The 27,110-nt window shown below is 39.5% G+C and overlaps 1 protein-coding gene across 1 annotated transcript in view; it reads right to left on the bottom strand.

Moving 5' to 3' along the window:
• Nucleotides 1-4,753: 4,753 nt before the first annotated feature.
• The window catches only part of Tdrd7 (tudor domain containing 7), a 66,408-nt gene continuing 44,051 nt past the window's right edge, over nucleotides 4,754-27,110 (bottom strand). Inside the window, exons 10-17 of the mRNA XM_013023249.1 lie at nucleotides 25,325-25,527; nucleotides 23,701-23,835; nucleotides 21,166-21,252; nucleotides 18,289-18,423; nucleotides 17,681-17,791; nucleotides 15,660-16,288; nucleotides 11,127-11,287; nucleotides 4,754-5,220 (exon numbers count right to left, since the gene is read on the bottom strand). Of these exons, the coding sequence (XP_012878703.1) occupies nucleotides 5,000-5,220; nucleotides 11,127-11,287; nucleotides 15,660-16,288; nucleotides 17,681-17,791; nucleotides 18,289-18,423; nucleotides 21,166-21,252; nucleotides 23,701-23,835; nucleotides 25,325-25,527 (1,682 nt within the window). The 3' untranslated portion in view covers nucleotides 4,754-4,999. The remainder of the gene's footprint in view (nucleotides 5,221-11,126; nucleotides 11,288-15,659; nucleotides 16,289-17,680; nucleotides 17,792-18,288; nucleotides 18,424-21,165; nucleotides 21,253-23,700; nucleotides 23,836-25,324; nucleotides 25,528-27,110) is intronic.

The following is a 27,110-nucleotide window of genomic DNA, read 5'->3' on the forward strand; positions in this document are numbered from 1 at the left end:
CCCCTCCACCTCCCCTCCCCTAGGGGCGCAGAGGCACGCGCGTCGCCTCCGCCCGACCCTGGGGAGGAGCACCCGCTGTGGGGAGCGCGCGGGACTGGGGACACCTCACCGCCCGAAAGCCCCGATCGGCAGCCCGGGAAGTGTGTGTGTGTGTGTGTGTGTGTGTGTGTGTGTGTGTGTGTGTGTGTGTGTGTGTGTGTGTGTGTGTGTGACCCCGTCTGAGTCTCAGTTTCCCCACTATCCCAGAGAAGAGTTTAAGCCATGTTGAGTTACCAGGAAAAAGATGGGCAGATTTTCTGTTCCCGCAGGGGCTAGAGTTTGTGGGAGGCACTCAGTAGGGATGGAGGTAAAGCCGCGACCCGTCACACTTTTCCTGCCACCCGGCCGGGTCTGGCCGGAGCCCAGACTTTAATAACTATCATTTGATGAATGCGCAATTCCAACTCAGGGTGAAATGCATTCTCTCTACACCGAATGGCAGAGACTGGAGAGTCCAAAATAGCCACTTAAAATAACCACAACAAAAGCTCCCCTTTCTTAAAAGGCTAATGTGTTTTCCAGAACAAACCACTTAAACCCAAACAGAAACTATGGGTGTTTTAATAGACAAATGGCTCTTAGCAAAGGAATTCATAGGGGTGTAGGGAAATGTCTGGGTTTGGATAGTTATGAGAAAGTTGTTGGTGGGGGAGACCCTAATAAAATCAACTCTTGAATTCTGGTGGAGATTACTAATGAAAAACAGTCATTTAAGAGTATTTTCACAGATGGTTGAAATAGATTGATTGCAACTATGAAAGTAGAACAAGGAAGCCTGTTCCCCCAAAACTAAATTGTTTTGGGGAAGGGGGAGGAAAAGGGAATGAAATTTATTAGAATATATTGTAACCACCAAAGAAATCCATCACTATATAACTAATGTAAGCTAATAAATTTTAAAATATTTTCACAACAATGTATTTCTATATTATGAAAACTCAACTATTATGAGAATGCTCTTTATATGTGTGTGTATTTTAAGCCAGTGAAATAGAAATCATCTCTTCATAAGTTGTAGACAATCTTTGTGCCCCTTTCATTATCTTAGGGAAAGAGACCTTTATAAAAACATATATACATAAAGATATGTATATATACACATTTCAGATTATAATTTTCAAACATGTTTGCTACAGACTCAAATACTTAAGTACCTATAATATCAATATGTAGGTTCCTAAAATTTTAGTGTGAACACCTGTGCAAACCAACCACCAATCAGCAAACATTCCCCAGGGGCTCAGAAACCAGCCTGTGCTTTCTCAGTCACAACTCTTCCTAAAGGTGCTCACTTTCTTAGCTCACAACTGTAATCCCAGTTACTCAGAAGGCTGAGACCCTAGAGGATTTCAATTCAAAGCCAGCTAGGGCAAAAAGCCTAGCTGGAGGTGTGACAAGAAAACCCAGTGGGTGCTAGTGCCTTCAGTTTGAGCCCAGTACTCAAGAAAGCTTCTCTAGAGACCCTTTAACATTATTCATATCCTTACTTTCTCTTCCTAGACCCATGTAGTTTGTCTCCATTGTTCAACTCTTTTGAGATTAAGCCATAATATTTCATGTGCCCATAGTTGGTTTTCCCTCATTGCTGTAGAGTTTTTCCATCATATGAATATAGTACAATTTTTAAAAATCCATTTTCATATTTTATTACAAGTACTGGTGACATTCTTCCACAGTGTCCTCCTGTACAAGGAAGGGCATACACTGTTGCAGAGCTGGGTCATGAAGCATGCCTAACTCCATGGACTCCTATAATGTCATCAACAGCAGTTCCACATTCTCAGCAGTACTTAGCAGAAACAAGAGCTAGACATTCCAGCCACTCTGGTACATGAGTAATTGTCTCTCAACGAGGTTCCAACTTGGGTTTCTCTATATCCTTATGGGCTGACACCTTTTTATATTTTTTGGCCAGTTGGATTTCCTCTTTTGTGAATGTTACAACTGATTGCCCACTTTTCTTCTGCAGTCTTTTGTTTAGTGAACACATTTCTATATCACTAGATTCTTCTACTCTGTGCTTTACCTTTTGCCTTAATGTCTTTAATAGTCTGTCTATAACTTTTTTTTTTTAGTCTGTACTTTGTAAGTCCTGCTTAAGAATTTTTTTTTAGTCCTGAGCTATAAAGGTATTTTTCTATGCTATCTTCCTTTGTTTTTCACGTTTAGGTTTCCAATCCACCTGGAACTGACTTTGGAATATGGTATGTGGTAAAGCCAGGTTCATCTGTGAGTCAAATTGACTCAGTACCAGGTTGTTACATTTATGTTCACACACATAGTGTTTTATTTCTAAAGCCAATAAAATAAAAAACAACTCTTCTTGTAGACAAAAATTTGAGTTTTGCTCTTTTTTGTGTGTGTATTAGGGAAACAGACCATCATAAAGATATCATGACCTGGCTTCTCAGGAGGCCGAGATCTGAGAATCATGATTTTAATACAGCCTGAGCAGAACAGTCTGAGAGACTCTATCTCCAATTAACCAGCAAAAATACTAGACTGGGCGCCAGTGGCTATTCAGGAGGCTGAGATGTGAAGACTGTAGTTCAAAACTACTGCCTGGGCAGGAAAGTTTGCGAGACTCTTACCTGCAATTAAACTCCCTCAAACCTGGAAGTGGCAGGGAGCTAGCCTTGAGCAGAGAAGTCCAGGGACAGTGCCTAGGGCCTGACGTCAATCCTCAGGACTAGTATATACACACACAAAATACTAGACTGAAGGTACAGCTAAAGTGGTAGAGTGTCAGTCAGGAGTAAGAATGTGAGACCCATAGTTCAAATTATATTACCAGCATACACACATAAAAATCACTAGTTTATCTCACTTAAATATTTATGTTCCAGAATATTTTTACTTTATTACAAATGAAATCACTGGCATAAGTATTTTTGAATTCTGAATCAGTTTAAAAAGTAGGCTGGGCATCAGTAGCTGTCACCTGTAATCTAACTAATTGGCAGTCAGAGATTTGGAGAATATAGGCAAAAGTTCAGCTGGCAAAAAAAAAAGAAAGAAAACAACAAAAAACCCATTGCATTTTAGTCAATAAAAGTGGGCACAGTGGTGTGAACTTGTCATTTCAACTACACAAGAAACATAAACAGGAGGATAGTAGTCAAGCCAGCCTGGAGCTCCTATCTAAAAAATAATGAAAACAAAAAGAGTTGGGGTAGAGCACCTGATTATCCAAATGCAAGGTGCTAGGTTTACACCGGTACTACAACCAAAACAACAAAAACCTTAAAATCTAGCAATAACTCCTACATGTTTAAGATGAACAACTTAAAAAATTTACCTCTCCTCTTCCTTTTATCATTTCTCCTAGATTTTTTTCAAATGACTTTAGAAATATTAATCTCCAGGGGCAGTAGAGGGGCTTGAGTGGTAGAGCTTCTGCCTCATTCCTATAGAGGGGTTTATTAGCTCAAATTCTATGTGTTTAGAAAACAAAATTTTAATCTTCCCCTCAAACTTAACCATCCTTGGTTTTAAAGCTTGCCTCTAGTGTTTTCCCTAACTTCTCTACCCATTTACAGTTTGTTCTAGCAATTTTATTTTTAAAAAATTCAAGTTTCCTGTACTTGCATTGTCCCACTCTCATCCCAAACCTCCTCCACATTATCCTGAGACCACTACTACAATTTACAAATCTCCCCATCTGCCCACCATGTAGCAATCACATGCTGAGCCGTGCAAACTGTTATTCTGCCCATGCGTATGGTATTAGGCAGTGGTATGCTAGAGACCTTCATCCAGGGTCACAAAATCCTTGAAGCAACATCTCCTAAATCAATATTCAGTGATGTCACATTGCTAGTCAGAAACCACCAATGGTGGGAGCCATGACTTGTATTTTAGCATACACATCAATGCTCACCTCCCAGCAACCAGAACCAGTCACAAAGCATTTACCAATGTATTACTGATAAAACGATATACTCCCAGAGGGGATATGTGCTCACTATCTACTTGGAGTAACAGGTAGAAAGGCAACTAGTTGTGGCAGCAGAGTGGGCATAAAGTACAATGGAGAGCTGGGTGCCACATATATCCCTGTACTGGGGAGGTGGAGGCAGGATGATTAGGAGTTCAAAGCCAGCCTGAGCTACATACATAGCAAGCCCTCATTTCTAAAAACAAAAACAAATGAGCAAACAAAAACAAAATATATTGGACTGGAAAAGAACACCAGAGAAAGGTTTTCACGGTCAGCCTGGGAGGTCTGGCAGGGCATTGATATGTAAAACTTGGTGCAGGAGAAGGCATTACAGGCACAAGGAATAGAATGGACAAGTTTTGAGAAAAGCCAAGTCTTGTGTGACAATATCAGTAGTACTGGATGAACATATGTAAGGTTCAGGGCCCAAATAAAGGCCTCTGTGGGTGGAGCTGAGTAGGAAGAAGAGGGGAGATGGGAAAGGCCTAGTCATGAGTCTAAGTTAGCTGGGCAATGAGGAACCACTCAAGATGCGGGGTGAGGGCATGCTTGTTTGCCTGGCTGCTCCTATTGCAATGCTGATAGGCCAAAGACTCCAGGTCACATGCTTTGGGGGTTACTTGCTTTGGGGTATACCATTAACCCAAGATAGAGTTAAGGCATGGAACTCAGTCTACCCAGAGAAGGACCATGTATCACAAGGAAGACATTAGTGGCACAGGCAATGAAATTTCATCTTAGGACCATAAAACCTAGAAATGACAAGGTAGTCAGTTTTTACATTGATAAACATTTTTATTCTAATATTATAGTAATAATTCAAGTGCAATTTTCTTTGAAAAGTCAACTCTGTTAAAACAAAACTTGCTAAATATCTCTCATCAAACATAAGCATATTCTTTCCAATCTCCCACAACAGTCAGAGCCATGTAGCAGAAATAAGATTTTTTTTAAAGCCTACTACATTTTATTATTGCTAAAAAAAATCTGAATTAGTTGTCAAGGTCTCAGACGCAGTGATTAATTAACTTTTGAAAGCTCTACCAGATACTGTGACATAAAATCATGAATCCAGGTGTCAGTGTCTGGCAGCGACGTGTCTACTAGATAGACCACTACCTTCCGGTCCCAAGGGTTAGTGCTTTCAATAACTGTCTGTACCAGTGCCACCAGAGCTTTCTTCTCCACATGATTTCGAAACACCATCGAAGCCTCCTCAGACCACTGGCTGCATTTCACTCCTAGGAGAAAAACAGAAAAGGTGAGGGTTCAAAACACACCATCCTTTAATCCTCTTTTTTTTGGCCAGTCCTAGGGCTTGGACTCAGGGCCTAGGCACTGTGCCTGAGCTTCTTTTTGCTTAAGGCTAGTGTTCTTATCACTTGAGCCATAGCATCACTTTGGCTTTTTCTGAGTAGTTTATTGTCTCATAGGCTTTCCTGCCTGGGCTGGCTTCGAGTCACGATCCTCAGATCTCAGCCTACTGTGTAGCTAGGATTACAATCATAAGCCACCAGTACCAGCTTTGATCTATTTTAAGGGGAAACTGTCTAGTCTATTTCACAGCAGTTGCAGCATCACATGTTAGACCTGCACAGTTTTTTTTTCTCTAAATAAAGTCACTTCTGCAAGTCAACATAACTTTCTTTTGAGATCTGATGATGTATTATAAAATGAGGTAATCAACTACTCTTGCTCCCCATACACAAACTATATGTAGTCTTAACCTAACAACTGAGATATAGATAGGAGCACAGAACATCAGTCTCTATCATACTAGTAACATTCCTCTTCAACTATTTTTCCCAGTGGACCAATGTTTTTAAGGATTGCTGTTTTTTAAGGATTAGTTTTGTTTACAATATAATTTAAAAACATATTCTAAACATCATGGAAAAGGTTTAAGTGGGACTTGGCTACTATTAGCCAGCTTTTCCTCTATCACGGCTGTGACTTGAGGCAAATCAACTGCTCTCTTGGGCCTCATTCTGCCTAGTAGAAAAGAAACTGGACCAGATGAATCTGAAGCTCTGGCATCTGTTAACCTCTGTAACTTCAGAACTTGAGAGATCAAGTCAGAGAATCCTGTTACGATCTTAAACATGGCCCTATTTTTAAGCAGGCAAGGATTTGCTCAAGGTCCCTGGGGAATTCTTAAAATATTCTGATTCACACAATCTGAGCATCCTGTGGATTCCTACACTTAAGTTCTAGAGAGTTCCTTGAATCTAAGGATATTCTCACAATTCACAGGCTGTGGTTGGAAGTAAATCAAGTCTACCACAGTGATGCCTCCAATAGCCACACAACAGGTGACTTCCATGAAACTCCAATTCTATGTCATCCTCTCTAGCAGATGCCTGAGGTGGAGTGAGAGATACTCTCTACCCTAAACACTCTTCCACAGTTCTCCCTTCCAGGAGTCTGATGCCCAGAGAGACTCTTAACAAGCAAATCAGTAGAGGAAAGCAGGCTGGCAGAGGTGAGCCTAGAGGAGGAACTCAGGTTGCAGATGGGCCCAACAGCAACACTACATCTCTAGGTGTAAGTATGAAAAGATATTCATGTGTTTGTGCTGCAGGTTTTAGCCTAGAAGGTGATTTCATACTCATTCTTCTCTAATCTATCTATTGAGAGCTCTGGAACATAAGCAGAAATAATGATGTGGGTAGGACAACAAGTTAAGGGCTCTGAATCCACGCTGAATAACTTCCAAACTATATTTAGTGCAGAAAGGGAAGTGCTGGAAAGGCAGAGTGCAGAGGGTGGAAGGTTATGGGGTCTACTCAGGAAAAGTACTCAGCTTGTGTGCAAGTATTGCATTAGTAGTACTTAAGCCTTCCAGCAGGGGGAGAAGTCAATGAAATAAAATAGCTGTTGGAACATTGCTCTGCCCTGCCCACCAGGAATTCAGAAGTTTTCATTCCATCGTAACAAGTAAAAAGGTGAACAAAACTCCAAAATGAGGTCACAGAGCAATCTGCCAACCTTGAAAAGGACACAAAGACAGGGGGATGTCATAAATCACAACTTACCAGAGCAGAAACCAATCCTAGAGACCTGAGTCAGTACTAGACGAGAAAAAATCAAACTGTGACAAAGTGCTGTGGGTTCATATGAACAAGTTGAAAAGTAAAGAGCTCTAGCAAGAGCTATCTCCTGGTCCTAATGGTGAGGATCAGAGAAGAATTCCCTTTGGGTCTGAACTGCACCAGAGCCTTTTTGTTCCTAAGCTCCCTCTCTTAGGAGAAAGGGTTTAATGAAGCCTGACCTGAAGGGGTTTCATCACCATCTATTCTGTCTGGGGGAGAGAAATGCCACACCACTCCCATTCTCCTTAGCAACACAGGGTAAAACTCAGTCCAGAGTTGCAGGTCCACAGAAGATTAAACCTTGATCACGGACTATAGGTAAACTACTCCCCACCCAACTCACTTGCACTACATATACTAACAGCCTGTTTAAAGGAGTTCCTTTCACACAGTACATCATGACCACCTTTCAGCAAATTACAAGTGACATTAAAGGCAAAAAACAGTTTGAAGCTGGGCACCTGTGGCTCGTCCCTGTAATGCTACCTACTTAGGAGGCTGAGATCTGAGGATCGGGGTTCAAAGCTGGTGGGGCAGGGAAGTGCCGTCAGACTCTTATCTTCAGTTAACCACTCCAAAACTCAAAGTGGCTCTGCAGCTCAAGTGGCCTTGAGCACAAAGAGGCTCAGGGACAGCCCCCAGGCCCTGAGTTCAAGCCCCACAACCTACCAAAAAAAAATAACAACAAACCACCCAATTTGAAGAGACTGAAAAAATGTCAGTATTTGGCAGGAATGTTGGCCAGAAATTTAAAATAATATGATTAGTATGCTAGAGCTTTAAAAGATGAAGTAGACAACATGTAAGGGCAGATGCAAGAGGGGCTGAGGTACAGCACACATTTAACATGTGTGAGGCCCTTGTTTTGAGCTCTAACATCAAAAGGAAAAAAATGGCTAGGCACAACATCTCACACCAGTAATTCTAGCTACTCAGGAAGATTGTAGTTCGATGTCAGTCCAGGCATGAGACCCATGAACAAAAAAGATTAGGTGTGGTGGTATTTGCCTGTCAGCCTAGCTACAGTAGGAGATAAAAGGATTGTAGTTAAAGACACCTGGGCAGAACCTTAAGATCATATCTCAAATATAACTAAAGCAAAAGGGTTGGGGGTTTGGCTCAACTGGTAGAGCACCTGCCTAGCAATTTTTTTTTCTGCCTAGCAATTTTAAGACCTTGAGTTAAAACTCTAGTACTGCAGCTGGAAAAGAATGGATAACATAAGCAGAAAATTTAAGGAAGAATAAAAAAGAAATTCTGGAGGTCAAAAATACCATAGCAGCCAAAAATATCTGATAGGGTCATTACAGACTGGATTCCACTAAAGAAGCCCTGATCTTGAGTACGTAACAACAGAAACTTCCAAAACTGAAAGACAAAGAGAAAAACAACTAGAAACAAAAACAGAATAGAATATCCAAAGAGAAAGAACAGAAGCAATATTTGAAACAACTGCAAATTTCTTCAGATTAGTGTCATATGAAAAAACCATAGATCCAGAAAGCTCAGAGAATACCAAGCAGGATAAATATTCCCAAGTAAGCTAGATATATCATAGCTAAACATTAGAAAATCAAAGATAAAAATCTTGCAAGAAACCAGAGCATGTGGGAGAGGGGCCTATCTGAAAAGGAACACAGATGAAAATTATTTCTATCTTCTCCTTAGAAAACTTATAAGGCAAGAAGAGAGTATTGAGAGAAAAACATAATCTACCAACTAGAATTCTGTGTCCTATAAAAATTACTCAAAAGGAAAGGGGAGCTGGGCACTGGTGGCTCACATCTATAATCTTAGCTACTCAGGAGGCTGAGATCTAAGGTTTGTGGTTTGAAGCTAGCCTGAGCAGAAAAGTTTGTGAGACTCTACTTAACCAATTAGCCACCAGAAAGCTAGAAATGAACTGTGGCTCAAGTGGTACAGTGCTAGCTTTGAACTAAAAAGCTCAGGGATAGCACTCAGGCCCTAGTTTAAGCCCCAGTACTAGGAGAGTGAAAAAAAGTGAAGTAGAGAGATTAGGGATGAAGCTCAGTGTCAGAGCACTTGCTCTGGCATGCATGTGGATCTAAACTTCTTCCAGTTTATGTGTACTTACACACACACACACACACACACACACACACACACACAGAGAAGAAAAGAAAGAAGGAAGGAAAACAAAACAAAGACTCAGATAAACTAAAGTTGTAGGAGTCTGTTGTCAGTAGATGGGAGAAATATTAATATAAGTTTTTCATAGGAAAGGAAAATGAAATTAGTATGTATGTAAAGGAAAACCTAATGAATAAAGTTTGGTAAATTTTTATTTCTTATTCTAACAGGTCTAAAAGATTGTTCAAAATAATAATAGCAACGAAGTCTGATTATATATGCTAGCATATGAAAGTAAAATAAATGGAATAAAGCAAGGGGCAGGCAGAAGGAATTACTTTATTATGGGATTTTTTTTGTTATGATGATGTATTTGCACTATCCATGAAGGAATTTAACAGTATTTAAGATGGACTTGTGGGTAGAGAGGATTAGTCTGACTACAAGTGCATGTGTGAAATATCACAACAAAATCCTTTGTATAACTAATGAAAAAATGGCAGGAAAGCAACACAGGCTCTGTTTGGGGAGCAGGTACCAGAAGACTTCACTGCAAGGGAAGTTATCAGGAATGCAGAGAAGCATTACATATGGTACAGGGGTAAGTTCTCACATGCACAAGCCTAACATCAGCATGCCACAACAGCATAGGCAGAAACAGAAATTCAAGGAGAAACATGAACCCCCTTATTGTAGTTAGAGACTTTAGCTTTTCTATCAGAAAGGGACAGATCCAGCAGGCAGAAAACTAGCAGGGACACACTGAACTGAACAGCACTGTATGTGTCAACTGGATATAAGTGACATCTGGACTACTTCATCTGACAACAGCAGAATATATTCTTCATGGACTATTTTCCAGGTTAGACTACATTCTTCAGCATAAAACACAATAAATTTCAAAGAGATAGAAATCATAAAATGTCTTTTCAGATCAAAATGGAGCTAAATTTGAAATTAATCACAGGAAGATGGCTAGAAAATCAAGCACTTGGAGAATGAACAACACAGTTCTAAATGGCATACAGCTCATTGAGCTAATTGAAAATAAAAACAGGGCATATGAAAACCTGAGGGATGAAGCAACAGCAGCATCTAGAGGGAAACTCACAGCACTGAATGCATATATTATTACAAGAAAGACAAAGTGGCTAGCAGGGTCTCTATTATATACTAAGCACCAGTAACCACCAACATGAGGCTAATGACAGGGTAGGGCCAGGCACCCAATTCCTCCCAGAGAATTTTCTCTGGGTATCCAGATGATCATGTTTGATAAAAGGTGCTGTTACAAAAATTGAAACATTAAAAGTGAAAATGAGAAGAGGTAATCATTAATTTGTAGAAACTATCTAAAGGTTCAAGTCCAAAGTAGAATGACTAGTGGACACAAGTTGTTGCTATTGTTTTATGTATCTGTAAGGTTTCTCTCAACATTACAATAACAAGTATAAACAAGCTAACTGTAGGGAAATAATTGATTCAATGGAATGGCTTGCACCCATTAAAAATAATTACCAGAAGCAGAAGGTGAGGGCATGGCTTAGTAGAATGCATGCTTAGCACGTGCACAAAGCCCTGAGTTCAATCCCAAGTACAGTGGGAAGAAGGAATAACAACAAAAACATGAACCATCCCCCCCCCCAGCAAAATAGTGGGGGAAACCTAAATGAAAAGCAGAATGCGATATTGTACCTGTACTGAGATATCATTGCAGTTTTAGAAATTTACTCAGGCATGCAAACAAGGGACAGAAAGGTATAGGAAAAATAAGCACTGTGAATAATGGGAAAGCATGGAGAGTAAGAGATCCTTATGATGATTTCCATTTTGGTTGGGATATTGCTAGCATGAAAAATAAAATCCTAGTGGGCCAATGGTTTTGTGCTTGTTAAGTAGCAAGGACAAAAGGACAATATAAGCTATACTGCAGCTCAAATGATTTTCAATTCCACACAAATTACCTGCAAGCTGGGCAGTTACTGCTTGGAAGGGCAATTTTCGGAACACGTCCACTAGGGGCTGTACCTTCCTTATGTTGACTAGCTCGTGCTTGCCATAGTCCAACTCGTACACGGACACCATTCCATTGGTCAGGATTCCTTTTAAAAGCACCCTGTGCCACCTAGATGTGCATTGAGTTAAATAGAGAAAACATACAAAGTCAATACTTAAGGATAAATAAACCTTTTCTGATAAATGCAAAGAGTGGCTATCAAAACATAAAAATATTGTTGTAGAAGTTCTTAAAAACATTTGCTACTAGTTCTCGCCCCTTACCACTCCCACACAAAAAGGCTACTACTCTCTACTGGTCACTGGCTCATCTAATAGAACCTGCTCATTCAAGAGACATATGAGCCTCAAGGAGCGATGAAGGATACCAGTATATAAACTACCAGCCATCCTTAAGCAGAACAGGACACACCATGGGGGCCTAATCACACCTGGATCCCTTTATTCTTGGGAGGATAGTCATATCCTTAGTACTTAGGATACTGAATATCAACAAGCACTCAGTCTTTATTGAAAAAATGGAGAGATACAAGCAGGATCAGCTGCAGCTAAAGAGCCTAAGAGCAAAGAAGACAGGAAGAGGTCATGGAGGGGGGCAAATACTCTAGTATTGCTAGAAGAGAGAATGTGAGCAGGAATAGAAGAGAAAGTTAGATTGGGGTGGCAGGCTGGTGATCAGAAAAGTTTTGAATGAAATACTGACCATTTAAATTAGTCCAAATGAGAACATTAAGACACCCCCCCCCACACACAAATCAACCTAGTCCCTAAAATAAAGAACCTAGAAGGTGTAGGAGGGAAATGGGTGAAATGAAGAACCTGGTTTTAGATCTGGAGTTCAAGGGACCAGAAAGAAATTCCTATGAAAAAATTATATATATACTATATATATTATATATGTTATATTTATAGCATATGTTATACGCTATAATATATAGTATGAAATTTACATATAATACATACCATACTTTAATTCTGGGTCTACATGAATATTGTTAACATGAGAAAAAGTTTGAGACTTTAAGGTTAATATATGAAGAGCCACTTTAAAGTCTTACAGTGTCACTAGCATGATCAGAAAGGATTATATTAAGCAAATGAAGATTGGTCATTTACAACTCAAAGCCAAAAGAGCAAAGCTCTGAATGGCATAGCCCAGATGGCACTTCAGGTGGCAGGCCCAGACACTCTCTGCAACAGGTTTACTAGCTACAACCCTAGTGGAACACACTGCCAGGCCAGAACTGACTAGCAAACACTTAGCAAAGACTATGTAGAGGAAATCAATGTGACTGTTCGGGATGAACTATAGTGAGAAACCTACAAAAAGAGGCCACCTTTAAGCTTTATATGTGATGGGCTGGGGGCAGGAGTTGCTGCCAGAGAATCCAGAAACCTTCAGATAGGCCCAAAGTACAAGGAGTTACAGATGAGTCCCAGAGAAGACAGAGAAAGGGGTAATAAGTGCCTAAGTCGAGATCCCCCATCTCAACACATAAAGTGAGACATGAGGCTGTATGTCTGTGGTCCCAAGTACTTGGGAGGAGTAAGTAGGATTATGATCTGAAGATGAGACCCTATCTGAAAAATAACTTTATAAAAGTGGGTCCAGGGGTGTGGCCTAAGTGGTAGTAAGTATAAGGTGCTGAGTTCAAACCCTAGTACTGACAAAACAAATTGGTGTGCATCAACAGCACTTTTAATTGCACAGGGAAATAATGATGGTCTAACTTTTTATTTCATAAATAAGAGGTACAGTGCAATAAAGAGAAAGCCTCAGAAAATCAATGTGTTGTATTCCTATGTAGCATTTGTTTTTTTCAAAACTAGCTTTTTTTTATTAGATTCCCAATTCCAGGGCAAAGAATCACTGGAGTGTTAAAAACACTTATTATAAGGATCAGGAACAGAGATTATGATTCAGGAGGCCTGGGATAAAGAAAGAAAATCTCTATTAGGGGCTGGGAAGGTGGCTCAGTGGTAGAGTGCTTGCCTTGCATGCATGAGGCCCTGGGTTCTATTCCTTAGCACCACATAAGCAAAAAGAAAAAAGCTGAAGTGGTGCTGTGGCTCAAGAAGTGGTAGAGCACTAGCCTTGAGCTGAAGAGCTGAGGGGCAGCGCCCAGGCCCAGAGTTCAGGCCCCACGACCAGACTCCAGAAAAAAAAGAAAATATTAGTAATTGATTTCCGAGTGTTACTGAGATAGATTTGGAAAACACTTTTTTAAAAAGCATTTGAAATTCCTAAGTCTTGACTTAACAGCACAGTTAGGAACACAGTTCAGTAAACAGTAAAAATTTTAAAGCTGGGCATTAGTGGCTTATACTTTATGCCCGTAATCCTACTTAGGAGGCTGATCTGATGATCAGCCTGGGCAAGAAAGCCTGTGAAATTGTTATCTCCAATTAACTTCCAAAAAGCCAGAAGTGGAGCAGATCCAAAAAGTTCAGGGGTAGTGCCCAGGCCCTGAGTTCAAGACCCAGAAGTGGGACAAAAAAGTAAACACTTTATATTGATTTCACTTATGCAGTTTACAGAATATTAGCTATGTTCTTATTTGTAAAACCTCTTGATTATGTGGGAACAAATTAGTTGGTTAAAAAAAAAGTAGTCCTGGGGTAGGGCTGTTCAGACCTCTAAGAGGTAGGTGGGGAGTCAAGGACTCTACTTCAAAGGCTCCAGTCTTGGGTTCTTTTTCCTCCAAGTAGGCTCTCCCCACGACTAATCACAATTAATGATGATAATTAATGTATTAGGTTTGCATTATAATTAAATTACCCTACAAAGAGGCTCTGATTTACAAAAATTTATACAAATTAAGTTATGCAAAATGATTGTAAATAACATGTCATAATGATATAATAAAATCATTTTAAAAGATGAAAATCTTGTGACATGTGGACTGTATGCTTTTGAAAATGAGTTATTGTGCTTTTCATATTTCAGAATTAAAAATTACAATTTTTTTCTCCCAAGAAAGTGAGTTTATTTTACATATGCCTGTTTGCTGTCTAAAGAATGAAAGCAGCTGGGCACCGGTGGCTCACGCCTGTAATCCTAGCTACTCAGGAGGCTGAGATCTGAGGATATCGGTTCAAAGCCAGGCTAGGCAGAAAAGTCCTTGAGACTCTAATCTCCAATTAACCACCAGAAAACTGGCAGTGGCACTGTGACTCAAGTAGTACAGCACTGGCCTTGAGCTGAAGAGCTCAGAGACAGTGTCCAGGCCCAGAGTTGAAGCCCATGACTGACCAAAATAAAAAAAAAAGAAAGCAATCATGTAAAAGAGAAAAGGCAATCTGCCTAAAACTGAGTTTTGGGATCTGTATAATCTGTATATATATTTCTATGGGGAGAAAACACAGATCTTTAAGTCTAACATTCAGAAAACTTGCTAGTTTTCACTAACACTCTGGCATGGGGATAAAACAGTGGCTGTGTCATCCTCCCAGAGCTCTAAGGCAGGAGTACAGATCAGAGAGTAGATTTACAGGGCATACCCATTGGGGAAGAAGGCATGAATACAAATGTGCCACTGAAAGAAAGCAGACACAAATGCTAAACAAATGTAAGTAGTAAGATTCTTGAAGCCCAACGCTGAAGAGCAACAAGGTAATGGACTATCACTCCCACACTGCTGCTCTAATAAACTGGGGCACAACTGCTAGCAAGCAATGGCAACTTATGTTGGGCATCTTGTCCTCTTTCCACAGGTAATTCCTCTCCTAAGGAGGAATCTATCCATGGATAAATGATTAGGGATGTAAAATAAGCTTGTTTATACTAATAATCTATTAGTATTTCTAGGAGGGAAAGACCTGAGGGAAAAAAATTCTATACAACAAAAGAGAATAATATGATTTCTCCATATGACAGATTATATGACATAATAATGATGTTAGATTCTTTTTTTTTTTTGTGGGTCATGGGGTTTGAACTTTGGGCCTGGACGCTGTCCCTCAGCTCTTCAGCTCAAGGCTAGCGCTCTAGTGCTTGAGTCACAGCGCTACTTCCTAGATTCTTTTCCATGTAATAGAATATGGAAAAATGTTCATAGCATACTGTTAGAGTTGAAAAGCAAGTTCAACTTCACATATGATAATAATATACCAACTATTATAAATATGCATACAAACAAATGAGACATACACAGTTTAACAAACTAAGTGTGTGTAACTGACTTTAGTTTCTTTACTTTTCAATTTTCTACAATGTACATTAAAAATAAGTTAATAAAAACAATTATTTTCTGAATATAGAGTATTTTTCTAGTAGAAAAATGGGTAAAACATTTAAACCTTCATTTTAGGTATAAAATTTGGTTTGAGCAGGAATACTTGACTTGTAGATAAATGCCATCACTTTACATATTTAAAAAGCTGTTGACTCCACAATAACCATTTCCATTCCAGGTTCAGAGGCGCCCCCCTAAAACAAGATCAGAGCCCTTGCATGTTTCTGGCTCTGTCCCAGGACTTACTTATTTTCCACTTTGGCAGCATATACTTGGTCTTTCTCCACTGCTACATGGCGCTCTTCAGACATGCTGTAATACAGAATCATTTCTTCCATAAGAACTTCCAACTTATGAATCTCTTGCCAAGGCTGGATGACAAAGTGGCCTGGGTGACAGGCCACAGGCACATACACATCCATGTGTTCCCCAGGCTTTGACAAGTGGACAGGAGGTGGCAGTTCCTCCGCGGAGAAAGGGCTGGTGTGGTCTACCACAGACTTTTTGATGATTTCTGGGAAGCTCTTTCTGAAATTCTCTCCAGTGCTGCCTGACAGGGGTGTGCCACCCAACAGTGGGGTGCCACCCAACACTGGTATATTGACTGACACAGGCGTGTTACCCAACACAGGAGTGTTGTTAGAAATAGGTGTACTGCTGGACACAGGTATATTGCCCAACAGGGACGTGCTGCCATTTCTGCCGCCAGGAGAGCTGACTGGACTAGACACAGCACTCAGAAACACATCTTTCTGATGCTTCCACAGGTCTGCATTTGTAATCTGGCGATTAATACTGCGATGTGGGTCAGGGAAGTTCTTCGGAGTAAATAAATACACGTAGGCAATCCCCTTGGCTTCATTCACTTCGGTGACCTTTGGAAAACAAAAAGGAAATCCATTGGATTCTGAGAAGCAATCATTAACTTTAACTATTAAGATCCAATGTTTTACCAAAAACATGCTAAAATTCCTATTAATTAAGCAAAGATGAATTATCTACCACAGCCTAGCAATAAATTGACTCAAGTCAAAACAGCCTACAGTGAAACAGCCATCTTATGGAAATAAAAACTCTGAGGAACCTTGGAACTTGCTAGAGGTCATCACCACTGACAGAAGGAAGTGGGTCTTTATAACATGATGGAATCTTTACATTAAGGACAATCTAAAACACTCCAAGTGGGAGGATAGTTATGATGAGTGGCTATGTGCTCACCAGCCAGTTTCAGCAATAAAAATGACTGCAAAGATGGCAACAAGTTCAACAAGCCTCCTGTTTCAGGCTGCAGAGCCCTCAGAAAAGGGGACTGACATTTCCACTTGGAGATATCACCTTGGGTGGTCCTAGAATACACACATCCTCAACCTTCACCCTTCCCCAGTCATAACTACAGAGAGAAAAAAAGGGACAAGAAAGCTCTAGTGAATAGAACAAATGACAGTTTTGCACCTTTGTCCAGAAGACTACTTAACTGCCAACCTCTGCTCTATCTCTGTAGGGGAGTACCAAACCCCAGTACTGCAATCCCACTACCATGTATCCCAAAGACTGCTAATGACTCTCATCAGCTTCTCTGGTTTGTCTTAAGAAAAATCAAAGTGGCTACATCTAACTGGTATCAAGGACACAGAAGAGAGAAGACACTATCAAGGCAGTGTACAGCAATTTCCTTAATTTTTAAATTTTATTTAAATTTATTCTTTGAAGCATTGAGATACTGGCTATTCATTTATTTTGATATGTATATATATGTTAAAAAGTAACCACTGAAAAGCATTTTTATTGAGTATCTAACACCCTTTTAAAGGGTTTAAAACTAATTCAGAAGGGCTGGGAAGGTGGCTCGGTGGTAGAGCGCTTGCCTTGCATGCATGAGGCCCTGGGTTCGATTCCTCAGCACCACATAGCAAAAAGAAAAAAGCTGGAAGTGGCACTGTGGCTCAAGTGGTAGAGCGCTAGCCTTGAGCTGAGGAGCTGAGGGACAGCGCCCAGGTCCAGAGTTCAAGCCCCACGACTGGACTCAAAAACTAATTGAGAAAAGAAAACAAAAACTAATTGAGAAGATAGAGGAGAGCTTTTTAAATAAGATACAAACCATGAAATAACTATATATGGAACCATCTCTTTAATAAAAAATGTGTCTATTGTGAAAAACACCCATGTATTATAGTGGGATAAAATGCTTTCACAAAAAATCCATGAGTTCCCCATTCCCCAGCTCCAGTTTCTCTTCAAGACATACCAGAGCCAGCACAATAACTCACCTTAATGCTACAGTCTGAGCAGTTCAAAACAGAATCTCTTAGCCAAAGCACAGCATCCGGAGTCCACATGCCAATTGATTTTGGAAGATCAGCTAAGCAGCACTTTATAGCCTGAGAGCAAACACAATAGGAAAACAAAAGAATGAATACTGTCCATTTTCCTACGAGGTAGAAGTTCTCAACATAAACAGAAAACAACAGCAGATAAGAGCCATCAAAGCTCTTTGTTTAGGGCTGTGTTTTTGTGTCAACACAGTGGATACTTCTCTTTTGAGCCAAGGTTTTTACTAGACACCAATCATTCCACAATACTTCCATGTGGCAGAAGCTGTGGTATCATTTTACAAATAGTGAGACAACTCAACTGACTAGCTGTGGGAGACCACAGAGCGGGAAAGACAAGGCTGGGTAAGTATCTACAATTCTCTGTATGCCTGAGCTTTGAGTGTTAAGTGAAAACCAGTAAACAACTACACTTGGACAAGTTTCAAATTCTCTTATAGACTGTAACTTTGATCATTAGTAACATCAAAACCAAGAGAGCTTCTCACAACACAATCACAATCCAAAATACTTCAGACAAATCTCAAGCTTATAACATGTAGAACCTGAGGTGGTATTGCAATTATTTCTTGCAAAAACCGAGGTGGAATTTCTCTGAGCTCTGAGACTTTTACTGATGTTGCGTTGCCAGAGTCCAGGAAATGAACATCAAGAGCCCGGCTGCTGTGGACGTTTGTGATCTGAAATGAGACATGTGTTGGCAATTTATTAGAATATACAAAAAACTAAAATGCTTCCATACAATTTACATTTTAACCAATTCCTAATTGCACATAAGAGCAACAAAGACCATCAGTGCTAAAACAACTGATTTCAACATCAAGTGTTTAATTTCCCTTAATTGCTTTAATTTGGTAAACTAATAATAATTGGTAAAATATAAGAACAGTAATATTTACTATGCCTCTAATTTCAGGATATAATCTGTTATAAAATGACTTGATATATTATTAAATAATGCTGATTATAAGATGGAGTCTATCCTCTAAAAAATTAAAATCTGAGGGAAAAACTATAAGCAAATAAAGAACAGGGATGATTCAGCGATGGAATTTTATTAGACTGAGTAAATTTAGAAGTTATAACATTTTAAGTCCTAGTAATTTTATTATATTTGTGCTCATTAAAAAACATCTGAAACCCAGCAATTCATAGAATAGTAAACCTACATCCAAACTAACAGTTCAAAGATTAGAAAACTAATGCCAGTTACTGGTGACTTATGACTAAAATCTTAGCTACTGGGGAGGCTGAGATCTGAGGATTTTGGTTTGAAGCCAGTCTAGATAGGAAAGTCTGTGAGACTCTTATTGCCAATTAACCACCACAAGTCCAGAAGTGGAACTGTGGCTCAAGGAGAAAAGCACTCCAGATCTCAGTCTCTTGATGATATGCAGTCATATTGATAATAGTAATTACTCCTCACGTTTTTTCTTTTTTAGGAGGTTATAGGGCTTGAACTCAGGGCTTGGGTGCTCTCCCTGAGTTCTTTTGCTTAAGGCTAGCACTCTACCACTTTGAACCACAGCTCCACTTCTGGTTTTCTAGTGGTTAACTGGAGATAAAAAGTTTCACAGACTTCCTGCCTGGGCTAGCTTTGAACCAAAATCCTCAGGTCTCAGCCTCCTGAATGCTAGGATTACAGGTATAAGCCACTAGCACCAGGCATGACTTTTAATTAAAGGGAAAACCAATAATTTATTAATATATTAAAAATTAATTTTACCTTTACAGGATTGACTCTTATGAAAATTATTCATACTTACCTCCCAAAATATGTAACAAAGATATAACCCCCCCAACACACAATTTGCAAACAATTTAAATATAGTTTAAAGCTCCCTTGGAAGTAGAGGTCCTTGCATCTTCGTTCTGAACCTCTGTATTCAAGAAATAAAGTCAGAATGCTGGGTGCAAGTAGCTCATGCCTGTAATCCTAGATGCTCCAGAGGTTGAGATCTGAGGATCACAGTTCAAATCCAGCCTGGTCAAGAAAGTCCATGAGACTCTTATCTCTAATTAACCACCAGAAAATCAGCAGTGGCACTGTGGCTCAAGTGGTAGACTGTTTTGCTTGAGCTAAAGAGCTGAGGGACAGAGCCCAGGCCAAGAGTTCAAGCCCCAAGACCGACAAAAAAAAAAAAAAATTGAGGAGCTAGCCCTCAATGGAAGAGAGACTGAGTAGAGAGAATCAGGCACTATAAAGCTACACCTATGCATTCTCTGTACTCTGAAATTACACACACACACACACACACACACACACACACACAAACACACACACACACACACGGGAGATATACATACTGATGTTGTTTATAACAAAAAGTTTAAAATCTAAATGTCTAGATGAGGAGAATGTAGATAATGTTGACATATTCATTTTGCTGTGTCACACAAAAGCAACAGGGTCAATCCTGAAAAAACATTCTAAGAAAAAATACATGCTAGAAGTGGTAGAGTGCTTGCCTTGCATGCATGAGGCCCTGGGTTCCATTCCCCAGCACCACATAAGCAAAAAGAAAAAAAAACCCGGAAGTGGTGCTGTGGCTCAAGTGGTAGAGCGCTAGCCTTGAGCTCAAGAGCTGAGGGACAGCGCCCAGGCCCAGAGTTCAGGCCCCATGACCGGACCACCCCCCCCAAAAAAAAATACATGCTAGAAGAATCAATGTGTTTTATTATTTACACAAACTTTAAAATATTTATTTATTTAGTCGTGTGTGTGTGTGTGTGTGTGTGTGTATGTGTGTGTGTGTGTCTCATGAGGCTTGGTCTCAGGGCCTGGGGTCACTCATTTTTTGCTCAAGAGCTCTAACACTTCAGCCATAGCTTACTTCCAACTTATTTTTATTATATATTCTAAGTACAATTTGTTTCTATAGGTCTACTACCAACATATAAAAAATACATAGTAAAAATGAATATATCTATATTTATCTATATATCTATATCTATACATACCATAGTTTAAAGAAAACAAAGAGGAAAGCCTGGTGCTGGTGGCTCACACCTATAATACTAACTACTCAGGAGGCTGAGATTTGAGGGCTGCAGTTCAAAGCCAGCCTGGGAAGGAAAGTCCCTGACTCTTATCTCCATTTAATCAGCAGAAAACTGGAAGTGGTGCTTTGGCTCAAAGTGGTAGAGTGCTAGCCTTGAGCAAAAGAGCTCAGGGACAGCACCCAGGCCTAAGTTCAAGCTCCATGATCGACCAAAAAAGAAAAAAAAGAAAAAAAAAAAAAAGAGAATCTTCCTGGGAAGGGACAGTTAAGAAAACGGGAGCCCAATCATAATAACCATTTTTTTTTCTTTTATCAACTGGCAATGAGTGTGGGCATGCTTATTCTATGTTTAAAACAACTTATTTGTATATTTAAAATATTTCATAATAAAAATCTCAAAGATTAAGCAACTTATTTTACCTCTACTCGTAACCATTTTCCTTTGCAGTGGAAGAGGCAGATTTTCCCACAGAAGGGCAGTGAGATGAAGTACTCAGAGGTCATGTGCTATAAGACAGAAATATGAAATTCTGTATTTACTCTTAGCAAAGAGTTGTGGCTACAACATTCAAGACAGATGGCTGAGGCACAGGCACATTGCTTCCCCCCATGAAGACAGATTTCCAATGAGCCCTACCTTCCAAGTGGGCCCAACAGATGCAGCAAATGTACAAGAGTACTTGAACATCTATGATCTGCCTTGTTATTATTATGTTTGTTGCACTTAATGGTTTACTTCCCCCTTTAAGCACATGGCTCAGAAATCTGGACCATTAAAATATCTACAAATAGGTCTGGGAAGTTGGCTCAGTGGTAGAGTGCTTGCCTCGTATGCATGAGGCCCTGGGTTCCATTCCTCAGCACCACATAAGCAGAAAAAAGCCAGAAGTGGCGCTGTGGCTCAAGTGGTAGGGTGCTAGCCTTGAGCTGAAGAGCTCAGAGATAGCGCCCCCAGGCCCAGAGTTCAGCCCCCACGACTGACCAAAAAAAAATATCTACAAATATTAGTAGAAACCACTGAGACTCATGTAGGCTGTGGCTTGGTCAGTTACACATCTTTGAGTTTGAAAGAAGCAGGAAGGGTAGATGGATAAAAAGTGAGGAGGCTGGAATGGCCGACTGTAAGGCCTCTTCTTTCCATCCTTTAATACTTAAGTCTCAAAGGTAAGATTTTAATTCCTAATATGTATTGTCAATGCCAGGGAAATGCTAACAAATCACAGCCTTCTCAACTGCCTCTTTTGCTACAGCCTGAAGTTGGGGCCTGCCCATGCCTCTTTCTGTTCAGTGAATGTTTCTATTCTCCCTCGAGCTAACACCCCTATTCAGTTTAGCACAGTAATAGAAAATGTCATAAGTGCCTTCTATATCATGGGTTATAATGCCATCCATGTAAAAAGGAGTCACCAGAGTCAGCCTCTCTGCGGGTGGGGTTAGGGAGGGTTTCAGGTTTCTCCAAGATAAACTAGCAAGTTCACTTATAACATAGAAAGAGGTAAAACTTTAGATCTGATGTCTCAGTTTCAGATGACAGTCTGAATACAGGTTTGACCTGATTCAGCAAATAGTTTGAAGTATCTATTCCACTGTATGACACTAAATTAGGTACTGCAAGGTATGTTGCAAACTCACAAGACACAATCACTGCCCTCAATAAGCCTTCTTTGCATGTAGCAGCAGACCAGCTGGCTCCAGCAGTCAGTTACCAGCAGCTGCAGTTATAAATAACAAATCTACACACTGCTAAACACTTAGTATGTGCCAGACCCTGTGCTAAGCAGAATTTCCACTATCCTTGTGATGATAAACACATAGAACACAATACTACCTTTGTTTTATTATCATTTTTAAAATATAATTTTGTTATTAAGCTGTAGTACAGAGGGTTACCATTTCATAATTCAGGTAATGAGTAATTTCTTTTTTGGACAATGTCACCCCTTCCTTTGTTTTACTCCAGTTTCCCCCTCCCATTGTCCACAAGTTACATAGGTCATTTTCCACAAGTGTATACTGAATACTATGATTCTATTTGTTCACCCTTCCTCCTTTCCTTTCTGTACCTGCCCCCTTCCCCCCAATCTGTCTCTCAGAAGAAAAAAAAACCCAAACTAAAACAAACACCACCACCACCCCCTACAACAAAACCCATGTTTTGGGGCTGGGAATGTGGCTCAGTGGTAAAGTGCTTGCCTGGCATGCATGAAGCCCTGGGTTTCATTCCTCAGTACCATATAAGCAGAAAAAGTGGGAAGTGGCGCTGTGGCTCAAGTGGTAGAGTGCTAGCCTTGAGCTGAAAAGCTGAGGACAGTGCCCAGGCCCAGAGTTCAGGCGCCATGAGCAACAACAACAAAAAAACAAACCCATGTTTCCTTTTCCTGATATTGGTTTGGATAAATAGTATTATAAATGTTCAGGGGAATTACACCTTTGGGTTCTATTCTCTAAGGTTATTCTCCTTTAGTCTGACTGTGTGAATGTCTCGAGTCCTGTGTAGGTTATCATGTCTAGTTATATTTTAGATCCAGTTTCCATATATGAGAGAAAACAAGTGCTGTTTGCCTTTCTGAGCTTGGGCTTCATTAACTTAGCATGATTTGTTCTAGATCCATCCATTTCCTTATAAATAACTATCTTATTCTTTATAATGGATGAGTAAAATTTCATTGTATGATTAATCACTCCATCTGTTGTAGGGCACCTGGGCTGTTTCCATAACTTGGCTATTGTGAATGGCACAGCAATGAGCATGGATATGCAAGTGTCTTTGACCTTTAATGATCTGGGTAGATGCCCAAGAGTTACTAACCTCATTTTATAATGCAGAAATTAGAGTAGTTTTATTTCCTAAACTCCCCCAAAACTCTGAAGTTTAAACTGTTAAAAACTTACACTAATGCAGGTTAGTGTTTGCATTTTAGTACTAGTTTTGGAGGGGGTGCTTTGCTGCCATACCTTGCAGTGGAAATAATCCTCTATCTTGTGCAGAAGGTCATTGAGTTTGTTCAGGCCCTTGCAAGGCACTTGGCAGTAGATTGTCCCATCAGAGCAAATGTTAGTCACCTTGACATTTGTGTACATGGCATCGACCTGGAATGAACAAGGGACATAAGAACAGAATGTTGCTTTTACCCCATCACAGGATATTTACCTAATTATCTCATTTTTTAAAGTCTTACATTTTAAAATATCAGAGGACAGCTAAATAAAAATATTCACAACTTAAATGTTAAAAAAATCCACTACAGTTAACTACACTGAATTCCTTTTCTTTCCCAAAAGAATACTCAGTATCATATGTGTCACGTACAAAAGGGACGGTTCGCACATTACCACATTTCATCCTCTGAAAGGTGATAGATGAGGCCTTAACTTTGGTGTATTTTCTCCCCATTTATTTAGGATAAGAATGACTCCATACACCATGCTTTTTCAACACTAATAGATATTAAAAAAAGAAATCCTACAACTTACAAAATCAATTCCATTACCAGACTGCTTTCTAACCTGTGTCCATGAAATGGCTACCTGAATCTTACCAATTATTAAAAACAAGCAAGCATTTAATCTTAACCTTTTTATTCAATTCATAAGAGTAATTCACAGTTCTACTGATACTATTTTCCCCCAAGGTTTTGTGAAATATTTTTAAAAATGATCACTTTGAACATTTCAGGGTAGATGTTCTTTATTTAAAACTTTTCTTTGCACTAGGCACAGTAGCTAATGCTTATCATCTTAACTACTTGGAAGGCAGTGATCAGGAGGATTCCAGTTCAAACCCAGATGAACAAAAAGTTCATGAGACTCCCATCTCAACCAATAATAATCTAGGTGTGGTGATATGCCTGTCATCCAAGCTACACAAAAAGTTTAATAGAAAAGCTGGGTGCTTGTGGCTCATGCCTATAATCCTAGTCACTCAGAAGGCTGATATCTGAGGGTAGCAGTTCAAATCCAGCCCAAGCATATAAATCCATGAGACCGTTATCTCCAATTAACCACTAAAAATCTGGAAGTGGAGCTCTGGCTCAAGTGGTAGAGCATTAACTTTGAGTGCAACAGAAGCCAGATGCTGAATTCAAGCCTCAGAATTGGCTAGTGCATGTGTACATGCATGTGTGTGCACATGTGTGTACATACACACAGTTTAATAGGAGTATCAAACTCCAGGTGATCCAGGTTCAAATGTGAAACACTATTTGGAAAAATAGTGGTGAAGACATGGCTCAAGTGATGAGTATATGCCTAGTAAGCACAACATCCTGAGTTCAAACTTTAGTACCAGTGAAAGAAAAAAAAGTGTGAATAATGTTGAATAATATCCTATTTCTTTGTATTTTAAAAATTATCTTTGTAGAGTAATTTCATATATACTCACAAATAACATATTCATAATAACCCAATTCCTAAGAAAAAATTACTATTAACATTTTGTCATTTTTCTTCCACTGCCTTTTCCTTTTTTCTCAATATTTATGTGATGTTTTATCGATCATTAGCCTAAGATCTGTAATATTATTGACAATTTTCTTTCCTATTTTAGGTGTGACAGAGGACAGTGGTGACCAAAGGTTACCTGGAGGTGAACCTCCAGGGACTTGTCACACATGGCCTTCAGGCAGGTGGCGTTGATATTGATATCATCTTCCCCTGAGGTATCATACAGAACAACCAGAGGGATGTCCGACTTGTCCAGTATCTCCACTGCAAAGATCTTCCCGCAGGTTAAAGATTCAACCACCTTCACGAGGTCAGGATCATCATTTAGAACATCCAACCCTGAAAAGGGAAGAATATTTTCATTTCTACTGATTAACAGTCATTACAAGATGGAGGACTGTTTGTATTTGCTTTGACCATGTATTAAAATTATGGACATGTTAAAATTTAACTTCCTTCAGTCTTTTAAAAAATAAGTAAGAAATTAAAAAAATGCATGTATCACATAATAATTACATTTTTGATGGAAACTTGCTTTTATAATCTTAACCATATTCATGTGTCAGTGTTGAAAATTATAATGTGGATGCCCCTTTAAATGATCTACTAAGACAATCTTAACTCAAGAAGAAAAACAGGGGAGGGGAATCCATGAACAGAGTAGGGGAGGAAGGGCAAAAGCAACAAAAATATCTTTATATACATGTGTGTGAAAATGGAACATGGAATCCTGATGAGACTTGTTTTGGGAGGGGCCTGAGGGAAGAAGGGAGACTTACTCCTGATTATATGTAAATAGACATATTAAAATGAAACCCCTTTATCCAACTAAATAGGTGTTAATAATGATAAAAGAAATACCAAAGAATGAAGTGTTTAAGAACAAATATGTTTTTGTTGTTGTTGGTTGTGGGATTTGAATTCAGGGCCTGGGTGCTGTCCCTAAGTCTCTTTGTGCTCAAGGCTAGCTCTCTACCACTTGAGCCACAGTGCCCCTTTCTGAGTTTCACAGGGACTTTTCTGCCTGGGGTGGCCTTGAACAACAATCCTTAGTTCTCAGCCTCCTGAGTAGCTATGATTATAGGTGGGAGCCACTGGTGCCTGGCAAGAACTAGTTTTTGTTTTTGTTTTTTTTTTTTAAGAAAATTTGATTTATCAGAATTTCTAGCTTAGAAGAAACAGCTTTCAGGCAGGAAATATGGCTCTTCAGTTTCTAATTAAATGTATACAATTATTTTTTTTCTTTTAAACATGTATTTATTGAAAATAAAGACATCAACTTTTTTCTTTTTGTGATTTTCAAATATTACATTAAATTGAGGTTTCAATTTCACATGTTTATTTATACGTACAGTGCATCTTGAGTAGCGTCAGCCCTTCAGTCATTCTGCTCCCCTACCCATTCCATCCTATACTTGTCTCCTAAAGATTTCCAATTCTATTTTTGCATATGTACATTGAATATTATGACTACATTTGACCACTATGCCCTCTATTTATTCATCCTTTCTCCTTTTCTTAGATAACACATTTTGTAAAGACTTGGTTATATTATGAAGACTACTTTTGCATATATTATAGTCAGTCTGATTGTATATATACAGCCCAGCAGATGTTTACAGTTTAAGTCTAACTTCAACAGATGAAACATACGGCTTTTGTCTCTCTGAGCCTGAATTACTTCTCTCAGTATGACTTTTTCAGGTATCTCCATTTCCCTGAAAATGACATATTATTCTTTCTGATGAATAAAATTCCAGTCTGTATGCTACACTGTCTTTTTTTTTTTTTTTTTTTTGGGTCCAGTCGTGGGGCCTGAACTCTGTGCCTGGGCACTGTCCCTCAGCTCTTCAGCTCAAGGCTAGCGCTCTACCACTTGAGCCACAGCGCCACTTCTGGCTTTTTTCTTTTTGCTTATGTGG

The sequence above is a fragment of the Dipodomys ordii genome, unplaced genomic scaffold (genome assembly GCF_000151885.1).
Source record: "Dipodomys ordii isolate 6190 unplaced genomic scaffold, Dord_2.0 Scaffold67, whole genome shotgun sequence".
Lineage (NCBI taxonomy): Eukaryota > Metazoa > Chordata > Mammalia > Rodentia > Heteromyidae > Dipodomys > Dipodomys ordii.